The sequence below is a fragment of the Aplidium turbinatum genome, chromosome 8 (genome assembly GCF_918807975.1).
Source record: "Aplidium turbinatum chromosome 8, kaAplTurb1.1, whole genome shotgun sequence".
NCBI classification, from domain to species: Eukaryota; Metazoa; Chordata; class Ascidiacea; order Aplousobranchia; family Polyclinidae; genus Aplidium; species Aplidium turbinatum.
This window is the reverse complement of record NC_137479.1, coordinates 6,690,723-6,708,323: the sequence shown is the minus strand read 5'-3', so window position 1 is coordinate 6,708,323 and position 17,601 is coordinate 6,690,723. Positions and strand designations below refer to the sequence as shown.

At 39.6% G+C, this 17,601-nt stretch overlaps 1 protein-coding gene across 1 annotated transcript in view; it reads left to right on the top strand.

The window, feature by feature from the left end:
* Positions 1–17,601, top strand: part of LOC145775241 (myotubularin-related protein 5-like) — a 62,712-nt gene that overhangs the window by 12,380 nt on the left and 32,731 nt on the right. Inside the window, exons 9-22 of the mRNA XM_082586493.1 lie at positions 4,421–4,534; positions 5,038–5,184; positions 5,894–5,992; positions 9,177–9,384; positions 10,562–10,684; positions 11,142–11,275; positions 12,023–12,094; positions 12,568–12,735; positions 13,138–13,287; positions 14,077–14,282; positions 16,212–16,401; positions 16,854–16,910; positions 17,141–17,339; positions 17,470–17,579. Of these exons, the coding sequence (XP_082442619.1) occupies positions 4,421–4,534; positions 5,038–5,184; positions 5,894–5,992; positions 9,177–9,384; positions 10,562–10,684; positions 11,142–11,275; positions 12,023–12,094; positions 12,568–12,735; positions 13,138–13,287; positions 14,077–14,282; positions 16,212–16,401; positions 16,854–16,910; positions 17,141–17,339; positions 17,470–17,579 (1,977 nt within the window). The remainder of the gene's footprint in view (positions 1–4,420; positions 4,535–5,037; positions 5,185–5,893; positions 5,993–9,176; positions 9,385–10,561; positions 10,685–11,141; positions 11,276–12,022; positions 12,095–12,567; positions 12,736–13,137; positions 13,288–14,076; positions 14,283–16,211; positions 16,402–16,853; positions 16,911–17,140; positions 17,340–17,469; positions 17,580–17,601) is intronic.

Sequence of the window (17,601 nt, the reverse complement as noted above, 5' to 3'; positions counted from 1 at the left end):
GAAGATAAGGTTCTCATAATAGTAATTACTAAGTCTTCGGCACTATCGAAAGTAGGGTGACCAGTTCCTTTCTCTCGGCCGTCTTTCCTTCAGCAACTCCGCCCACTCAATTTATTACACCCTGGGTAGAGGTGAGCGGTGTTTTTTAACAACCAGCTTAAGCCGGGAGGCGAATCAGGATTACATAATTGGAAAGCGAGCGCCTTATCCACTGACGTAATGTAAAAGTTTCGGAGAATTGTGTAAATGTTTCTGTAGCAGATCCGATTGACATGCGACCTTTATTGATATAAAGCAATAAAGATGTTATATTTCCTTGTTTTAACTTCTTGCAATGCGAAACAAATTCAACGCAGCAAACTTCAGTTGAACAAGATAATTTTTACAAGGTTTGGTATGTTCTCGGCTAGCAAATTCCGTCATTTTTACATTCATTCAACGTCTGTAGACGTTAAATCAATGTAAAAATTACGAACTTTGCTGTCTGGTTGTTGGGTTGACAGGTTTCCACAGCTGAGGACAGATGGCTATGATTGCAGAAACAGCTCCCAATTGATAAAAATCGCCATTCTTACATCGTATCAACGCAGGGCGAAGATGAAGCGATATTAAGCAACTATCGTTACATTAGCGTGATCTTCTTCTTCTTGCGTTTGAGGCCGCCACAGATCACGTTGAGAGCACATAACGTTTTGAATATTTTTTGCCTTGCGTAGGGAAAGGCGAGTCCCATACTAATCCAAGCATCGAAGTGGGGATAAGAAGATAAGGTTCTCATCTTCTCATAATATTATACTTTGGCTAACTTACTAACCTTCGGCACTAACGAGAGTAGGGTGGCCAGTCCCTTTCTCTCTGTCGCCTTTCCATCAGCAATTACTCCCACCCCATTTATAATACCCTGGGGGCCTGGCCCTGGGTAAAGGTGAGCGTTGCTTTTCAACAAGCAGCTTAAGCCAAGAATCGAACCAGGATTGCATGATTGGAAAGTGAGAGCCTTTTACGCTGCGCCATGTGTAGTTTGTCAATTAGAAGTGGATGCAGCAACAGGGGATCATTTCTGGGCTAAGCTAATCGAGCGATTAAGAAGTCTTATTTGTAGATTATTTTTCCTGATGTGCCAACCGTAATCAGCTGATTGGAAGCACTATTATTACTGATCTACAGATCAACATTTTCCCAAGTTGATTTTCTTTTCATTAATCAAAGGTTAGCTTAATCGGCTCCTTTAACTATCCGCTGTTGGTGCAGCCAATACTTAGAGTCTCAGGAGAAAATAAAGTAAATTGCTTGATGTTACATTCCAACATGCAAAATCTTCTTTTTACACCGATTCAATGTCTATTTGTATTAATTTAAACGTGAGAATTTGAAATTGAATCAATGTAAAAAGGACCATCAAAAGACGGATTATGTTACTTGGGATTGTTGAATAGCTACCTCTATTTTCTCGTGTTTGTAGTTTTGTTCTTAATTAAAAACTATTTGCGCCAAGTGTACAATTAGACTTTAGAAGCTCTCGCAAGTCGTAATCATTAAGAAGATCCGTAGATTTTACTTTCACAACTTGAAGGCTATTTTTTGTGTCATTGAGTACAAATTTTGCAACTTCTACCAACGACGGATGCATTGTCTTTAGGCAAACATTTCAACTTTAATACGATGGTCATGACTTTCAGATGGCACCCGACAGGTGACTTGAAACTTTGTGACACAACTTTGCGGTAATAGAGTTACATAATCACGTCTATTGGTTTCGCAACTTGTTCTATTTTTCATTACTATTACGTCATTAGCTATTCACCAGCTTTCAAACTTTGGGCTTTTTATATTAATTCAACATCTACAGATGCAGATGTTCAATCAATGCAAAGATTACGGTACCGGTACTGGTTTTGCCAGCTATGTAAATTTATGCATTGATGTGAGAAATATGGTTGTGCTGTCTTCGTGTTAAAACACATCTCATACACCATGTCGATGTTACATATTGATCATAACACCCTGTTCATTTACTTCCGCCTTCTACAAGCCATTCATGCCTACGTTAGCTGCACTGGCACGTATTCACTGTTGAGGCTTTCTGCTCCCAAAATTTTTCACGTTTTCATCATGCACTAGGGTGCTAAGTGGAGGTATGATGCAGATGTGGAGCACTTGTGCTAAGCCTCATAGAGCGTGACTTGCATTTTGCAAAGTCTTTCGTTATAAAACTTGTAAAGTTTATAAAGGTTTCTTATCATCATCGAAATTCAGTGTTTCTCCCACCAGTTGGGGTGGCCGATTATTTCCTTCAGTTATTTTGTTTTAATCGATGAATGTTATTGTGTGGTTTTGATTGCAAGATTTTTCTTATAATATCTCAATGACGTGATGCAAGGTCGATGGTATTTTTACTGAGTCGGCGTTACGTTGCATAAGTTATGACGTCACCGCCCACTCAACTTGTAACGTAACACGGGCTTGCTGACTGTTGTGGGCTGTGGCACATTTCAGCTCGAAAAATTGCTACTTTTGGTCGTCTGCAGACGTTGGATCAATGTAATACGTATCAAATTTTCTGGTGCAGAATTGGAATTATAGTATTTGTTAAGCTGAATGTCCATGCAATGAAATCATTGGCCACATTGTATCAATAGAAAAGCACTCTGAGTTGGCCCGACCAGGAAAACCTTGTGGATCTGAAGTAAAATTGAACGACTGAGTGCTCTGTAGTTCAAACGCAGATAAACAAGTGGTTTTTCTTTCAAGACCCTGTAAATGCAAAGCGCCGAAATCTGACAACTGTGGTTAGACGCTTATTTGTGTTACATCAATCTGTTTCTTTTCTTTTTTTTATTTGTGCCTACTTTTGTTAGCAGGTAGTAACCACTAAAAGCCAAATCACATTGGAGTCAAATTTCAAAGCAGTCTTTCCCTTTTGTCTGTTTGCGATGTGCCAGTTTCAAAGTTGAGCCCACTTTGGTAACAGCTTAACCTTTTCGCAATTAACTTGCACTTCAAAGCAAGATAGTGTTGCTTATTTCTTCCATTCAAGCTGCTCAAGACAGATTAGGGAGAGATGAAAATTTTGTGTTGGCGTGGGCATTGTGTGAGCAATGTACAAATTCGTGCTGTATTGATGTTATGTGACGTTTGATCAACATAGGCAACGATTCATTTTATGGGCAATTCAAGTTTTCACTCACATTCGGTTGCTTATGCGCTCAAGCAGTTGAGACACATTTGAATTGCGTGTTAATTCATGTAGGTACCACATTCATGTCTAGACGTGATCACTGAATTCGGTTTGAATTGCTTGTGGTGCAATTCATCATTTTGGTATTGAGCAATCGAGCTATTTCCTTTTTGTACAGTTTGTGCAGTTTTGAGATTACGTGTTGCTCATATTTCCCTGGCTTATACAGTGACCAAGTTGGTTAGTCCTGTTACTATTACTTGATAGTAATCTTTTCTCTTCAACTTTAAAACTTTTCATCCTGCTTTTTGTCAAGTTTGAGTATTACTTTAAGTTAGTTGGAAGAACTAAATTGTAACGTTGTAATTTGTATGACATGATTGTTTATTTTATACTTCTACTTCTTGACAGTGAAGCAGCCTAACCTGGCCTTTACTCGACCATACTTTTTATGGGTCTGCTACTATTCGATGAGTCCGATTCGGTGAGTTCCTAACCTCCAACCCCTAACCCTAAAACGGCAATGATAATTAGGCTACGGTACCCGATAATTTAAACAAAAAAATTGAAAAAATCACCGAATAGGGATCAGACTCACCGAATCAGACTCACCGAATCAGACTCACCGAATCAGACTCACCGAATCGGACTCACCGAATCGGACTCACGGAAACGGGCCATTTCGACTTTTTATACCCACACGAATGCACAAACCTGGTTTGTTTTTGCAAGCGAATTTCTATTCTCAATGTTCCATCAAACTGAACACTATTTTGGAATTGTGAGAGGTTTTCTTTTGAATTTCATTGCTAAACACTGTAGGGCAAAGATGGCCATTAATTTCAAACAAAAGTATTTTCACTTTGCCTTATTCTTTGGTGGTCCACTCACAGGCTTACAGTCCTATAAAAAATGTTCACCATTAATTGTTATTGGCGACATGCAACTGTAGCCTACTTAACAGATTTTTTCAATTGTGAATTAAACAATTCGATCGCTGTTATACATACCGAGTTGTTGACTGAGGCTATCGAACGTTTTTCAACGTTTCTTCTTGTTTTGTTATTATTTCGCATTGATGACGTCAAAACTGGGACAAGTAGTTAACGATTTTTTCTGAGTTTGTCTTTAAAGTGTAAGATAGAACTACTGAACTGCATACCACAGAAATTAGTGTTCGTTGTAACATTTCTACCTGACAACATATATACTTATGTAACTGAGTTGTCCATTGATTTTCAGGACAAAGAGATTCGAGCAATATTCCTTCGTTTATTCTGCCAGCTTTTAATGGGATATAGATCCAGCCTGCAAGTATGCAGGATCCACCCGAAGCCCATTATCCGCTTTCAAAAGGTTTGTGTACTCATCTAGTTATTAAAATGTTCCCAAGCCAGCAAAGTCCGCATTTCACATGTTTTCAACTCAGCCAACTGCTGTTGCATAGGATTATGCTTTTTTTTTTGAAGATTTATGCTAAACGGGCTGAAAGGTTAGAAAGCCAATCTTTTGTCTTGGAAGATGTGGCCGTGTGGTATCGATCAGTTTGAACCGACTTATTTTCATATGTTATGCTAGCGCGCTTTCCCAGACAGCAAAATGCTTCATTTTTACGTTGATTTAACGTTTGCACCAGCAGAAGGCATCATGTTATTTAACTTAATGCCTGGTGAACAGCCTCATGCAATTTTTGTTTTAACTGTTTGTAGAATCGCCGTGTTAGCTTACATTCTAGATCGTACATCTTCGTTTGTTATTTCATTCTTTCGTGAATATTTCATTCCATTTTATCGTATTCTTTCATGCTTTACCATCCTAAAAACATAGATCATTCATCAAAGACGTAAAATGATTTTTAGGACCACTATCTCACTATGAGAGGTTTCGACGTGACAAACACTCCTTCTTCCAACGAATTTGTTCCCAAGCTGTTGGACAGTCAAGCCTTTTCCCTTTTCGTCCAGGAAAACGGTCCTCCATTTCGCCGGCTGCATACGTTTGATGTGGTGAGAACATTGTGTTCACTTCATTAATTGCAATTTGCGACAAAGCGAATCCACTCATCCTCTCTGAATGTCATCACCATGCGAAGATGTGATTCCCACAACAAAAATTCGTCCACACTGTATGCTTGAAGCACAAACACAAGATCATAGATTTTTTGCTTCATGCAAATACGAGAGATGATTTGATGAAGCAGGTGCCAATCGTTATCTCATTGTCCAAGCGACAACTCAGACAGCAAATAACTGTCATTTTTACATTTATTGAACAATGAACATCGGAAGACGTTGAATCAATGTAAAAATGACGGATTTCGCTGTCTGGGACTATGCCTAAATAAATTGAAAAATGTAAGCACAAAAATCAGTGTATACTATGGAAGGAAAGTTAACATATTCAAAGTAAAGTTTGGGCATTAATTTGAAAAATCAGTTTTTAACTTTCGTTATTTTATAATTTCATCCAGTGCAACTTCAATGTTTTTTTCTTCACGTGATTGGGTTTATGTGAACCCGATTACCCGAATATAGTAAAGGAAATGTAGGCTACAATTTTTTGTGTATGTTTGAAATTGCACTAATTCACATTGCAGTTTTCCATGTTGATGATATCTTGAAGCTTAATATAATCATGCCAGCATCCAGCAACCAAGAGTTCAGTCTACAAACTTGTATATTATACTCGGCAAGTTAAGCTCCACATATTTTACAGGTTGTTAGCGAAACGCCCGATCGAATTCAAGCCGACGTTAGCGACGTATACTTAGCTCTGAAGCACGTTAAAGAGCTGGCTTCCGACCTTTACTTGAATGTAAGAACACGCCTATATCAATATCATGCTATGACTAAATTTGTCATTTCACTCCCGCTGTGTATATGTTTATGTGAAACCACGAAACAGTAGAAACATTTTGCTGAATCAGAAGCTAATTCCAAGTAGTGTGTGTTGGCTTACTTGTCACATTCTCTGCCAGACATTGCAATGGTGTAAAAAGAAGAAAAGAATGTTTTCGTAAGCAGATTACACCTAAGCGGCAAAACCTGCCCATCGTGGACTGCGATATATCGATGAGTAGTGATCACGTGCCAATCGGGCGAACTTTGACCGCAAAGCGACCTTGCTTTGGTGTCGTTTCAATCGTCAGCTATTGTTCTATCATATTAACTTCTATTGCTGTAGCGCTTTTCAGTCTTTTCAGTCAAGGAAATACACAGGCTAAAGTTAAATTTTGAATATGCGCCCCAACAGATTTCACCCCTTGCGCGGCTTTCCAAAATTGACGGATTTTTTTTGAAAAACACTTGGAAGCCCTGCAATCAATAAGTTAGAGAACACAAATATTTTGTTCTCAACTGTTTCAGGGAAACATTTGCCTGCATTAGTGGAAGGGATGACGTAGCTATCGAACACGGAAATACGTGCGCGCTTCATCAATAAAGGCATTTGGCTTTACCTAATAAAACTTTGAAGGAAAAATGCTACTTTTATGTGTTAACCGTGTTACGTTGTCTGATGTAGGCCTACCATTGCTATGAAAGTATGAATAGACGGTTTTCACTATTTTTCATAGTGCATTAACATTATCAACGACTCTGTATGTTCGTTTTTATGCTTTGACAGTTGAAAAAATATTTTTTTCGGACAATTAGTACAAGGCTGAGCAAATGACATCTAATAGTTACGCAATGACCCTCACTGGTATAACGAACGTATTTCCTTAAATTTTTTATTCCACTTCATATTTCTGTTTAACTTGCAAAGTTCAAGGTGTGTGGATAAGTGTTGGATTGAATCATACCTGTTGAGGTCGTAGAAGAAAATAATTCAGACAATCTATTTTGATATCTTGTTTTTTGGAAACATGTTTTATTTTTGATTAATACAACCACAACATACACGACACGTATCTATTCAGAAAAAAAGCACTCACCGCAAACAACATCTGTTTGAATGTAAAGATCTTGTTTCGGTGTTTCGAATGATGTTGTGTTGTGGTTGTGTTAATTTTTAGATTAATTGCCATTGCCAAGAAGTAGCCAAACCTGGCATGTTGATTGTTGATGTTAGGTTGGAATTTTACAAAGTTACACAAAATGAAAGCAGAAAAAACTACCCATCAACGCTCCAAAGTATTATACAGGGTGAACAGAAAGTCCTTAGACTTTTTTCATTCTATGATTAAACATATTGAATGTCACTGTCACTGATATGCCTTAAAAGTGGTTAAGGCTGTCCGAGAAAGGGTGAGGAGAAACCCAAACATATCCATCCGTCAGTGGACAAAGACATGAATGTGAGTAACACTTCAATGAAAACCATTACGTGGAAAAGTATCTTCAGTTGTCTCCTTAACAAGATGAGAAAACGGCAGTTCCTCACATCGCTCCAAAAGCAAAAGAGATTTAAAAGAGCACAGATTCTTCCAAGTTCCTGGAGCAAGAAAATGTGGCTTCCCTCATCGCCTGATTTGAATCCCATGGACTTTTGCATGGTTGTTATTGGAGGCAAGGACTGTTTTGTTGCTCACCGAAGTGTTCATACTCTGAAGCAATCACTCCAGCGGGATTGGGCCAAAATACCCCAGGATGAGCTACGTGCCTGGGTCGAAAGCTTCCGACAAAGAATTGAGAGAGTTATTCAAGTGAAGAGCTACCACATTTAAAATAATATATTTATTCGTAGTATTGTAAGCTCTCATTGTGATATCTTTTTGATTAAATTTTATTTATTTTCTATTAATAAATCGTTTACAAGTTGGTCCAAGGACTTTCTGTTCACCCTGTATAACATTTGTGAGATCGCTTTTACATTATATCACCTGAAATAAGATCTACGATGAATAAAGATAGAGCTTGTCTTGAAATCACCCAATATCAAAATCAGCTTGATACTCGCAACCAGCAAGTGCTTAGTTTACTTGCAAGTTTCTGACGGAAACTATCCCAATTCCGTGGGAAAAACGCACAACTGGCAGTTCTGCTATGTTTGGCTTTTGAAGTCCACACCACCTGTTCTGCACAAATCCTCCAGTATTGGCTGAGATTCTGTACACTTGTGAGGAGTAAAGGGAAATCACAGAAGAACAATTCAAAAATTCCTTTCAATCAGTTACGTTAATTAGAATGTTTTCACATAGTAGTAGGGGTAGTAGTCCAATTTTAATCCGGTGATGTCCCCGTTACCGAGGGTGGCCGGATTCACCTCCAAGTGCCACATCGATCTGTCTAACGCGTCCTCTCTTGTCAAACCCACCTTGCTTCTTTCCTCCTCAACTTGTCTTTTCCACACTTTCTTGGGTCTTCCTTGTTTTCTATTACCCTCCATTTGCAACTCCAGCGCTCTTCTCAAAACATCATCTTCATCTCTTCTCAAAACATGCCCATACCACCTCACTCCATTCGCCTTCGCCAACTTATCAACATTCTCATTCAACCCAAGCAAGTTCATAAGTTCTTCTGTAAGTGTATTTCTATTGTCTATCAGCTTCACATAACATTAAGATAACATAACATAATTCTCTCATTGAATGCACACTGTACGTCTTTGTTTTATGTACGTTGGCATCCAAACAAAAATAAAATGACCATCCATCCATAACGTTAAGATATTTATTTATTAACGTGCAGTGTTGTCTTATGCAGCCAAATTCATTCAAAAGTTCTCCATGTCGTTTTGATCGAATATGACGAGCACTAATATTATATTATGACATTGCTTCCGTAATACGGAAAGCATTATATTGTGACTAAGTCTTTCATTCGCACAACTGCAAATATCAGTTGTTTCATTGTTTTACGTTTTGTAACCTGAAAATAACCTTGCGAATGCATGTTACTCGTAGGAGCAATAATTTGAACATGGCGTAAATGTCACCGTTCGTTTACTAATACGTGACGAAATTTTATTGTGGCAATTTGTATTATTTGGTTTGCGACTGAGAAGACTGCTACCTTTTCTAGATTTTGTAATTTATGAACTGATTTGTTTCATGCAGGAAAATCCGAATCATACTCCTCTTACCGAACGGATTCCGAAACCTTCCGAAGGCTCGTATCATCGAGCCAATCAGCGTCGTTTTCCAAAGGTGAGCTCAACTGCAGTTCAAGCTTTCATGGAGGAAAAGAAGTCGAGCGTAGACAGAGAGAGACAGCCAAAGTTTTCAAAGCAAACCAGCAAGAGAGTTCCCGAAGGAAACCGACCAGGTGAGATGATGCTCAACATCATACGTTGATATTTTCAACTTATGATGCTCAACATCTCGTTTTCAACGTTGATTCAACGGTTGAATCAATGTAAAAAATGATTGATTTGTTGGCTAGGCAGATACCTCTAGTTCTCTACCTTACATGTATCTTTCTACTGATATTTTTATGACACTTTTTCATATTAACCTCATTTTTCATATTCCTTTGTTATCATCCATTTCAATATTCATTCTTTAGCCTCATCTTAGAACATTCAAAATAGCTTCAACATCAACCATCTCCCTAAATTTTGTAGCTAGCTTCTTCTTCCTCTTTATCGATATACCATCCACTCAATCGTCTATTATCACGACTTTCAAATTTGTCTGTTTCACAATACTCGTCTCACTGCTATAAAGCATGGTATTTCTCATATATGTTGCATGTACTTTTGCTTTTATCAAGCGATATTCACCCCTTGTTATGATAAAGTAATTCCTTAGACTTTCTCCACACCCCTGCGTCAGAACCTTCGTTTCTATCCAGTGCATCTCGCAGATAAAAAAAATTAATAAAACTTTCTAAGTCGGTTCAAGTACGGTCCTGTACGTTTTCTAACCTTATTCTGCCATCCCCATCTATTCATCATTGGCATCATTCTTTGATCTCTCGCACTTGTACACATTTGAAATTACTAGCGACCATTTTGAGATAGCACCACAGAGCAGCACTTACAGACACACTGAACATTGTATAGAATTTCCTTTGGCACTCTTCACATATATCACACATGGCTATTTTTTAATCTTCCATTTCCCTCCCATCTTCTGACACTTTATTCCTGGCCTTTGTCACATTCAAACGCATTGCTGTGGTCTCTAATTGGCTGTTTCTCAACCAACTGTCCAATACCTTCACCTTCAATATTGTTTTGCTCAGTATTAACTGTGTAGGAAATATGGCAGAATACTGAACTGTAGGGTGTTCAACAGGATTATTACATGTTTTTGCAATAGTTGCAACGTTCATTTGATGAATGTGAAAATAAAAACTCCAACAAATGTGGCAAGGAGTTACTTTTTGATCTCAAGAAAAATAGATGTGTCCACTTTGGAATGATGTTGTTGGGGCGTGTATCTTTAAGAAGCTTGCGAATAGTTTTTGAGTTATTGAAGATTTCTGTAATTCTGTTCAGTTTCGTATGCCAGCCGTCTTGGAGCTCCCACTACAAGCAGCAGGAGATTGGAGGTTTTGAAGAACTGTCTTTCATTTATAATGGAAAACAAAACTCTCGAGATAAAGAAAATATTCCAAGCAGGTACACAACGAGATTTTATCACGTCATAGTCATACAAACCTACCGGCAGCACAAGTACAACTAAATCGATTTCCAAACCTACAAGAAAGGTTGTGGAAACTGTCTGTGTCATTGCCATACTTTAGGCTTTGTTTCTGACTGGTGAGTTACGTGTTTCTGATATATTTGTGAAGACAATATCACATTCTTCAAAGAAATCTCAATTATAACGCCACTTTTGCATCACGGGTCGCTTTATTGATTGATTGAAAATGATGGAAGTACATAACGAAATGGGCTAATCGTCTGTCTTTGTAGAATTTCGAAATGCGTTGTCGAACACAATCTTATGCTTGTGAAGAAGAAATAAATTTGAACTCGTCCTCTTATGGAGTTGTGAACCGCTATTGACATGACAGTTGCGATTATCGATCAAACAAACGAGCTGGTTTTCGAGTTTATCTCAATATGTTGACAGTGATCCGAGCATTGAAGAGCAGAGCTGTCCGGTTCGCTCTCACGCATGAGTTAGCATCATACGCAAAGAGTCACGCTCTACTGGACACCCAGCAGTTTGAATACATAGCACGGCTGATCAACACTGCTCTGCAGGTTAGTGCTTTGACAAGCATAGCTGTTGCTTTTACATTGAATTAACGTTGAATCCTCCACTTGTTTGTCGCCTTCGCATTATCCTATGGGGCGGAGGGTCTATCCTCTTAGTTTCCCAGGCTGGCGGTGTTTCCTGGACCACACTGAAATGCTACTGGAGAACAGCCAATGCCTGGTCTCATTATCCAAGATATGCCGATGCTCCATTTGTCGGCCGGTTGATAAGTCTTCTTTTAATGATTTGGGCTGTGGTATATTCTTTAGCCCCACTCTGGCAGGAAAAAATACTGCTCGTTTAAGATCGTTAAAGGAATGTAAATAGTAATTTGCAGTATGAAAGGCAACTTTGCTTCTTTTCGTATAAAATTAACCTCAACATCAACTTAGTTTTATTCGTTTTCTTCTCCGTGGATGGTGACGTTCGATTGTGACTGGTTCCTTTAGAACCCTCATGGCCAGTATTTGCAACTCAAGTTGAACTGTGACTGATTTTCTGTGTGTTGGTCTCAAGTGAAGTCAAGAGCTGTTGATGATTCAATGAGTTGTTCCACTTGAACTTGAGCGCCATCGTGCTGTCCACATCTTCAAGCAAGTCACACAGCTGGGTGGGGCTGTACACAATGAGGGAGTGGTCACACGGTGGCCACATATAATTTCAACCACTATTGTTGTCTAATTGCACCCACAGTTTTGCTTTTGAATTCCACAAGGTTTACATTAACTTTCTAACTGACCATTTCACCACAGGACAGCAGTGGCCAACTCGATGAGAATACTCTGGCCGCAGACATGCTTCCAGTCGTTACCAACTTTCACAGGGTAAGTTGTAATATCATCAGGATTTAGTTTTATTTGTAAAATAAATTACTTCACTATGAGAGATGAGTATATCTCACTTTCGACGTATTATGGCAGGAAGTCGACTTGAAATATGATGAAAGCATTGCAATAAATTGTCCAAGCTTAATACAATATGAAAAGATTCCTCGTCTATCTTCCGCCAAACATATAAAGTGCCCAACTTTAACTGAGTGACGAAGGTACCAAGTGAAAAAGCGCATAGGCTACTCCTTGCCTCATCAGCAAGTAAAACATATGTTAGAATGGTGCCATATCTTGAAAACCACAGCGAATCAATAAATTTCGACTTGATACTCCTGTTTTGGGACCCGAAATTAACCAAGATTGACTCAATTCGTTTCAGAAGCAAATTGACTATGGTCATTGTAGCTTTTATGTGGTTCTTGCATCGACTTGCTAATGTTTCGATTTTGTGTTTTCGTCCACAACAGAAGCTCGGCCCCGCAGTGATCCAGTTCATGTACAGCGCCGTGCAGGAGCACCCGGTCTGGTGCTCGAGCTCCTTCTGGCAAAGCGCCTTCTTTGACGACATTCAGGACGAGATACGGAACTTGTATAAGGACAGCGTCAAGAACAAGAAAAGAACGCGAATCACGCAGGTGGTATGAAAGAAGATAACTGCATTTTTACATCTTTTCAACGTCGCTAGACGTATAGACGTCAACTTTTACCAACTGGGCAATAAAACTAAGCGCCGATTTCTTTTGGAAATAAACCGTAGAAAAGAAGTAGCAGTCATTTGAAATTAGATCTATTGGATTCAAAAATGCCACATCATGACCCATATGACTGCTCATCGATTGCACGGCAAAGTTTACTCGTGATGCAACGTTTCAGTTGTTATGTGTTGCAGCCAGACCCTGCTAGCTGGGAACGTCTACAAACTTTGATCATAACTTTCGCAAGAACATTTTACTTTTATTCAATATCCATTTGTTCGTAACTATGTCAGCCCACATCCTTTGGTGCCATTGATATTCTGTATTGTATTCTCTTTGCAGACAACAACCGGTCGTTTCAGAGATTATTCCCCATCAAAGCCTCTGCAGGGCACAGATTTCTCATCCGGGACTGCCAATTCGATGGCCAATCAGAGAGAAGCGTGCAGCAGACGAGATAATCAACTGTGCATGGAAATAGCTGCAATCCAGGTTTTAGAATAAAGAGATTCATTTTGATGCAATGCGTGTGGGCAATGAAATGGCAAACAACTTTTTAAACAACCCTACTGGTTTTATCTAGTTGATTGCTGTTTACCCTTGGCAATTATCTATGCATCAAATCTTTAAATATCTGGGTTGTGGGCTGCGTGAGATGTGGTAGCAGTTTGTGTTAATTTTACTTTGCTATTTAGTTCGTTGCTATAGTTACTTATTATTTGGTAATATGCCGAGACCTCTTCCACAAGAAGATGTCACTGGATGTGCACAATTGTATTTAAATGTTGAAACCAAAAGTTAAACATGTATTTTAATCGAATATGATTTGAAACTTAACTTTTGTATTTTCAAAAATACCTCATACAGTGGCTCTTTTTTTCTTGAAAATTTTGATCAACAAACCCTTTGTCTTTCAAGTATAATGTTGTTACTATCTCGTTATAAGTGGGTTGCAAAAGGTAATAAAATGTACAATATGCTACTGTTATGATAATAATGGATGTTTTTATATCGCGTTGTATGTATCGCAGATACGCGTTGCTCTTAGCACTTTGCAAATAATGTCACAGCAGCTGTATGTTGCAGCCAAACACATTGCCACTCTGATCTCAATTAAGCAAGAATGATATTTAATTTCGTTTTAAAGATGTTTGGTATAACTTGACAAGGTATCGAATCTGCGTTTATCGACTCGGAAGCGAGCACTCTAACCACTAAGCCACCGAGCCAAGTATTATTCAAAGGTATAAAGATTTTTCATAATTGTTTAATCTTTCTCAGCTGCAAGAGTGGGAACAAAAAAGTCCGGAGCAACAGGAAACGATTTCATCCGCAGAGGAAGAAGTTGTTTTCAGCCAAGCAATGCACAATGCCCAGAGGATGGTGTTCATGCTGGTACCACTGGATTCCTCCAGGATTAACCGCTCCAAGTTCCTCCGTAATCCAACTAGGGAGGAAAACAGCAGCAACAGCTACTTCACCGGAAGGTGATTACTTGCTCCTCATCACTTACGGCAGCAGAGCCGAGTGGTGAGAACCCTGGTACGACGCTCGAAAAGGCGCCGGTTCGACACCGCTGAAGAGAACGCAGCTGTGTCTTACAAAGGACACTTAAAAGCATGGCTGAAGGTGGACACGAAGATTGGCTTCTTTGCCTTCTCGTCCACTTAATCTGCTGTAAATATCAGCTATCGGGCATACGCCTGGATACGACAACAGTCATTAACATAGTTGCCACCTACCCCGATCCCTCATTTCATCTAGCTGCGCTTGCAATGCTCAAGATCGCGCGTTCTCTGGACATTTTCTTGTCACGTTTTTGCTTATCTTGGCTTAAACCTGGTGATCGAAAGTGTGTCATTAATTGTCTGGTCTCCTGCTCTTGTTAGGCGTCGAACCTGCGTCCTTGTGAACGTCATCACTCGTCACGCATGCGACTTTTCAGTAATGAGCACTCCGCTCGTCGAATATTCAGTTCATAGTGGTACATGGTACACTCCAGGCCTTAAAACTCGTGTTTTTTTCCGGCAGCCATCGTGGCCTACCAAGAGCTCCTTCTCGGCGGCCAAATCTGCGTGCTTGGAGGCCAAAATACAAATAACGATAGCACAAGTAAATAGAATTACACTTGCAACAATGCTAAAATGATCACTTAGCGTTGCTGAAATCTGGGCGGCGTCCTGCAATAGAATCGTTGTACCACGCAATAGCTGCTTTATCGGGATTGTCACTGTCACATGCTATTGCGGGACCATCTAGCGACACTAAATTGTTGCAACTTCTCGTGGCTCAGTAGATTGTTTCAACTGCATACCGCCTTTCATAAAACCTGACCATTTATTCCGTTATGATGCCGGGGTTCTTTTTTCGCTGAGACTTTTCGGTCATTTGTCCGAAATGGCTTGAAAAAATTCGGTCATTTTTGATTTATTTCGGTCATTTTTTCTGATGAAAATATTTCCTTTCAAGTAGCTGATACAAACCAAAATTTGCACTTCCTGACTAGCTACAACATTAAGTTTCGCTGAGAAACGTTGTAGTGTTTTATCTGAGAAAAGTTAGAACAGACAAACGTTTCTTCAACATTCATCAGTGAAACTCAACCTTGCAACACCGGCCGTAGACATCTTTCATTACACCGAATTGACTATATATTTTTTCGGACATTTTGACCGAATTGAGTATATTTTTTTCCGCCTTTTTTCTAAAAAATCGGTCAATGACCGATAAATGACCGAAAAAAATACCCAGTTATGATGTCACCATTGGGGATGTGAAGTCACTAACCCACAGCGGGAACATTTCTCAACTATGAAGACACGTGTTTTCCCCTCCGATTTCAACTAATCTAGTTCTCCTTTTTAACAACGATTCAATGTCCGACAACATTGAATCGATATTAAAACGACAATATTGCCAGCCGATGTAAATTAGCACTTCGGATTAACACTTTGTTAAAATAAACGTCGGGAATTGCAAACAAGACTTACAGCGCTGGTGATCTCAGCTGGATATATTCCATTTATATACAATAGCAAATGTTTCCGCGCAATACAACAGTGGTGATTATGACGCGCTGACCTAATTCTGCGTCACTTTTTGGTACTAGATATTTTCGACATTTAATCCACAATCATTCTAATGCGAAATTAAATAATTGGCTAGAAGAAACCGGCGGCCAAACTTGGCCGACTGAGGAGGTAGCACCGGCGGTCATTCAAGCACTACTTAGCGGCCATGGCGCGATGGCCGCCGGCTGCTTTAAGGCTTGCACTCCCAGACAGCAAAGCAACCTTTTAACATTGATTCAATGTCTGCAGATGTCGAATCAATGTAAAAAGCGATTAACTTGCTGTCTTGTGTTATAGTATATGTACAAAATGTAAATTTGCTCTAAAAATCACAAATATTTTCAGTATGGGTGGATCCATGAACGGAAGTGACGAAGAGGCTGGCTTCGACGAGACGGAAGGCGGAAATGACGTGTCAGCATCGGTTTCAAAGTTCATTTCCAAGTTTGTGGACCGGGTATGCACGGAAGCCCACATCAACAGTGAACATACCAGGGTTCTCCTCAACAAGATACCGACTCTAGTGCACATGCAGGTATGGTGTGGAGCGGTTACGATCCAAAGAATATTGTTTTCTGGTGAGGTTTGTAAAGAGTTGGTGGCAATCTTAACCTTCTCTCAGCAGAAGGGCACTTTTCCTAACATCCTACCGGGCTTTCTTCATCGGAATCCCATGCGATGCTCTTGGTAAGCCCGATGTTGACTTGTGATATTTGCGAGGTTTGAAATGCGCTTGTTACTTTACCTGGTGAAAGTTGCGGGCGACGTCAAAAGAAATGCGAAGATAGCAACTTATGCCAACTGGAACCAAACAGAAAGTTTCGTTTGGAACAAAACTCGTTTTTGATTATTATTACAATTAAAAAAATGAATAATTTGAAGGGTTGAGGTCAAAGAAAGCAAAAAATAGAGCACTTTTGATCTGATTATTTTCCAGTACGTTTCTAGTTTGTGTATTACTCACACTGAAAGTTCCCTTCATCACAGGTGGAAGCCTTGCAAGATGTATCCAGAGAAAGTAAAGAACAACCTCCGATCATGAAGGTGAGGGAAGTTTCTGCCAGTTCCAGCTAAACTAACAACTATCTGTTGGGTGCATTTCACTCCAACTCTTATTTGAAGACTGACTGTTGTCGTAGTTTGTCTTAGTTTTCGTCGCAAAACAACTACAAAGGTTATCTTTTTTCGAACATTTCATCACCCTACAGGCTACTTTACCCTCGGACAAACATAGCTGCTTGATCGCAACCATTTCATGATCTTTGTCGTTTCAGCCCAAGTTGCTTCAACCCAAACTTCTCAATGGTGAAGCTCTAGCTCTGGACAAGGCCTACCGCGCATATCTCGCCAGTGATGGGCGCGGCACCGCCACATGCGCAGAGACCGGCGGCCCTAACCTTCTCCCAGCAGAAGGGGCACTTTTCCTAACATCCTACCGGGTTATCTTCATCGGAATCCCGTGTGACGCTCTTGGTAAGCCCGATGTCGACTTGTGATATATGTCTTGTATTTTCGACTAAATATTTTTGCAGAGTCAAATTACAATTGATGAATTGACTTGCACTTTATGCAGTGCACTATAACATTATCCTTATGATGTCAGCTTCGGAACAAGTCGTGATCCGATCATTTCCGATATCGACGTTGTTCAAGATCAAGGCTTTCAACGTTCACGACTACCCACACGTTGCTGAAGTTGACAATAGTTTACAGGTCAGTTGAAAACTTTTTCAAT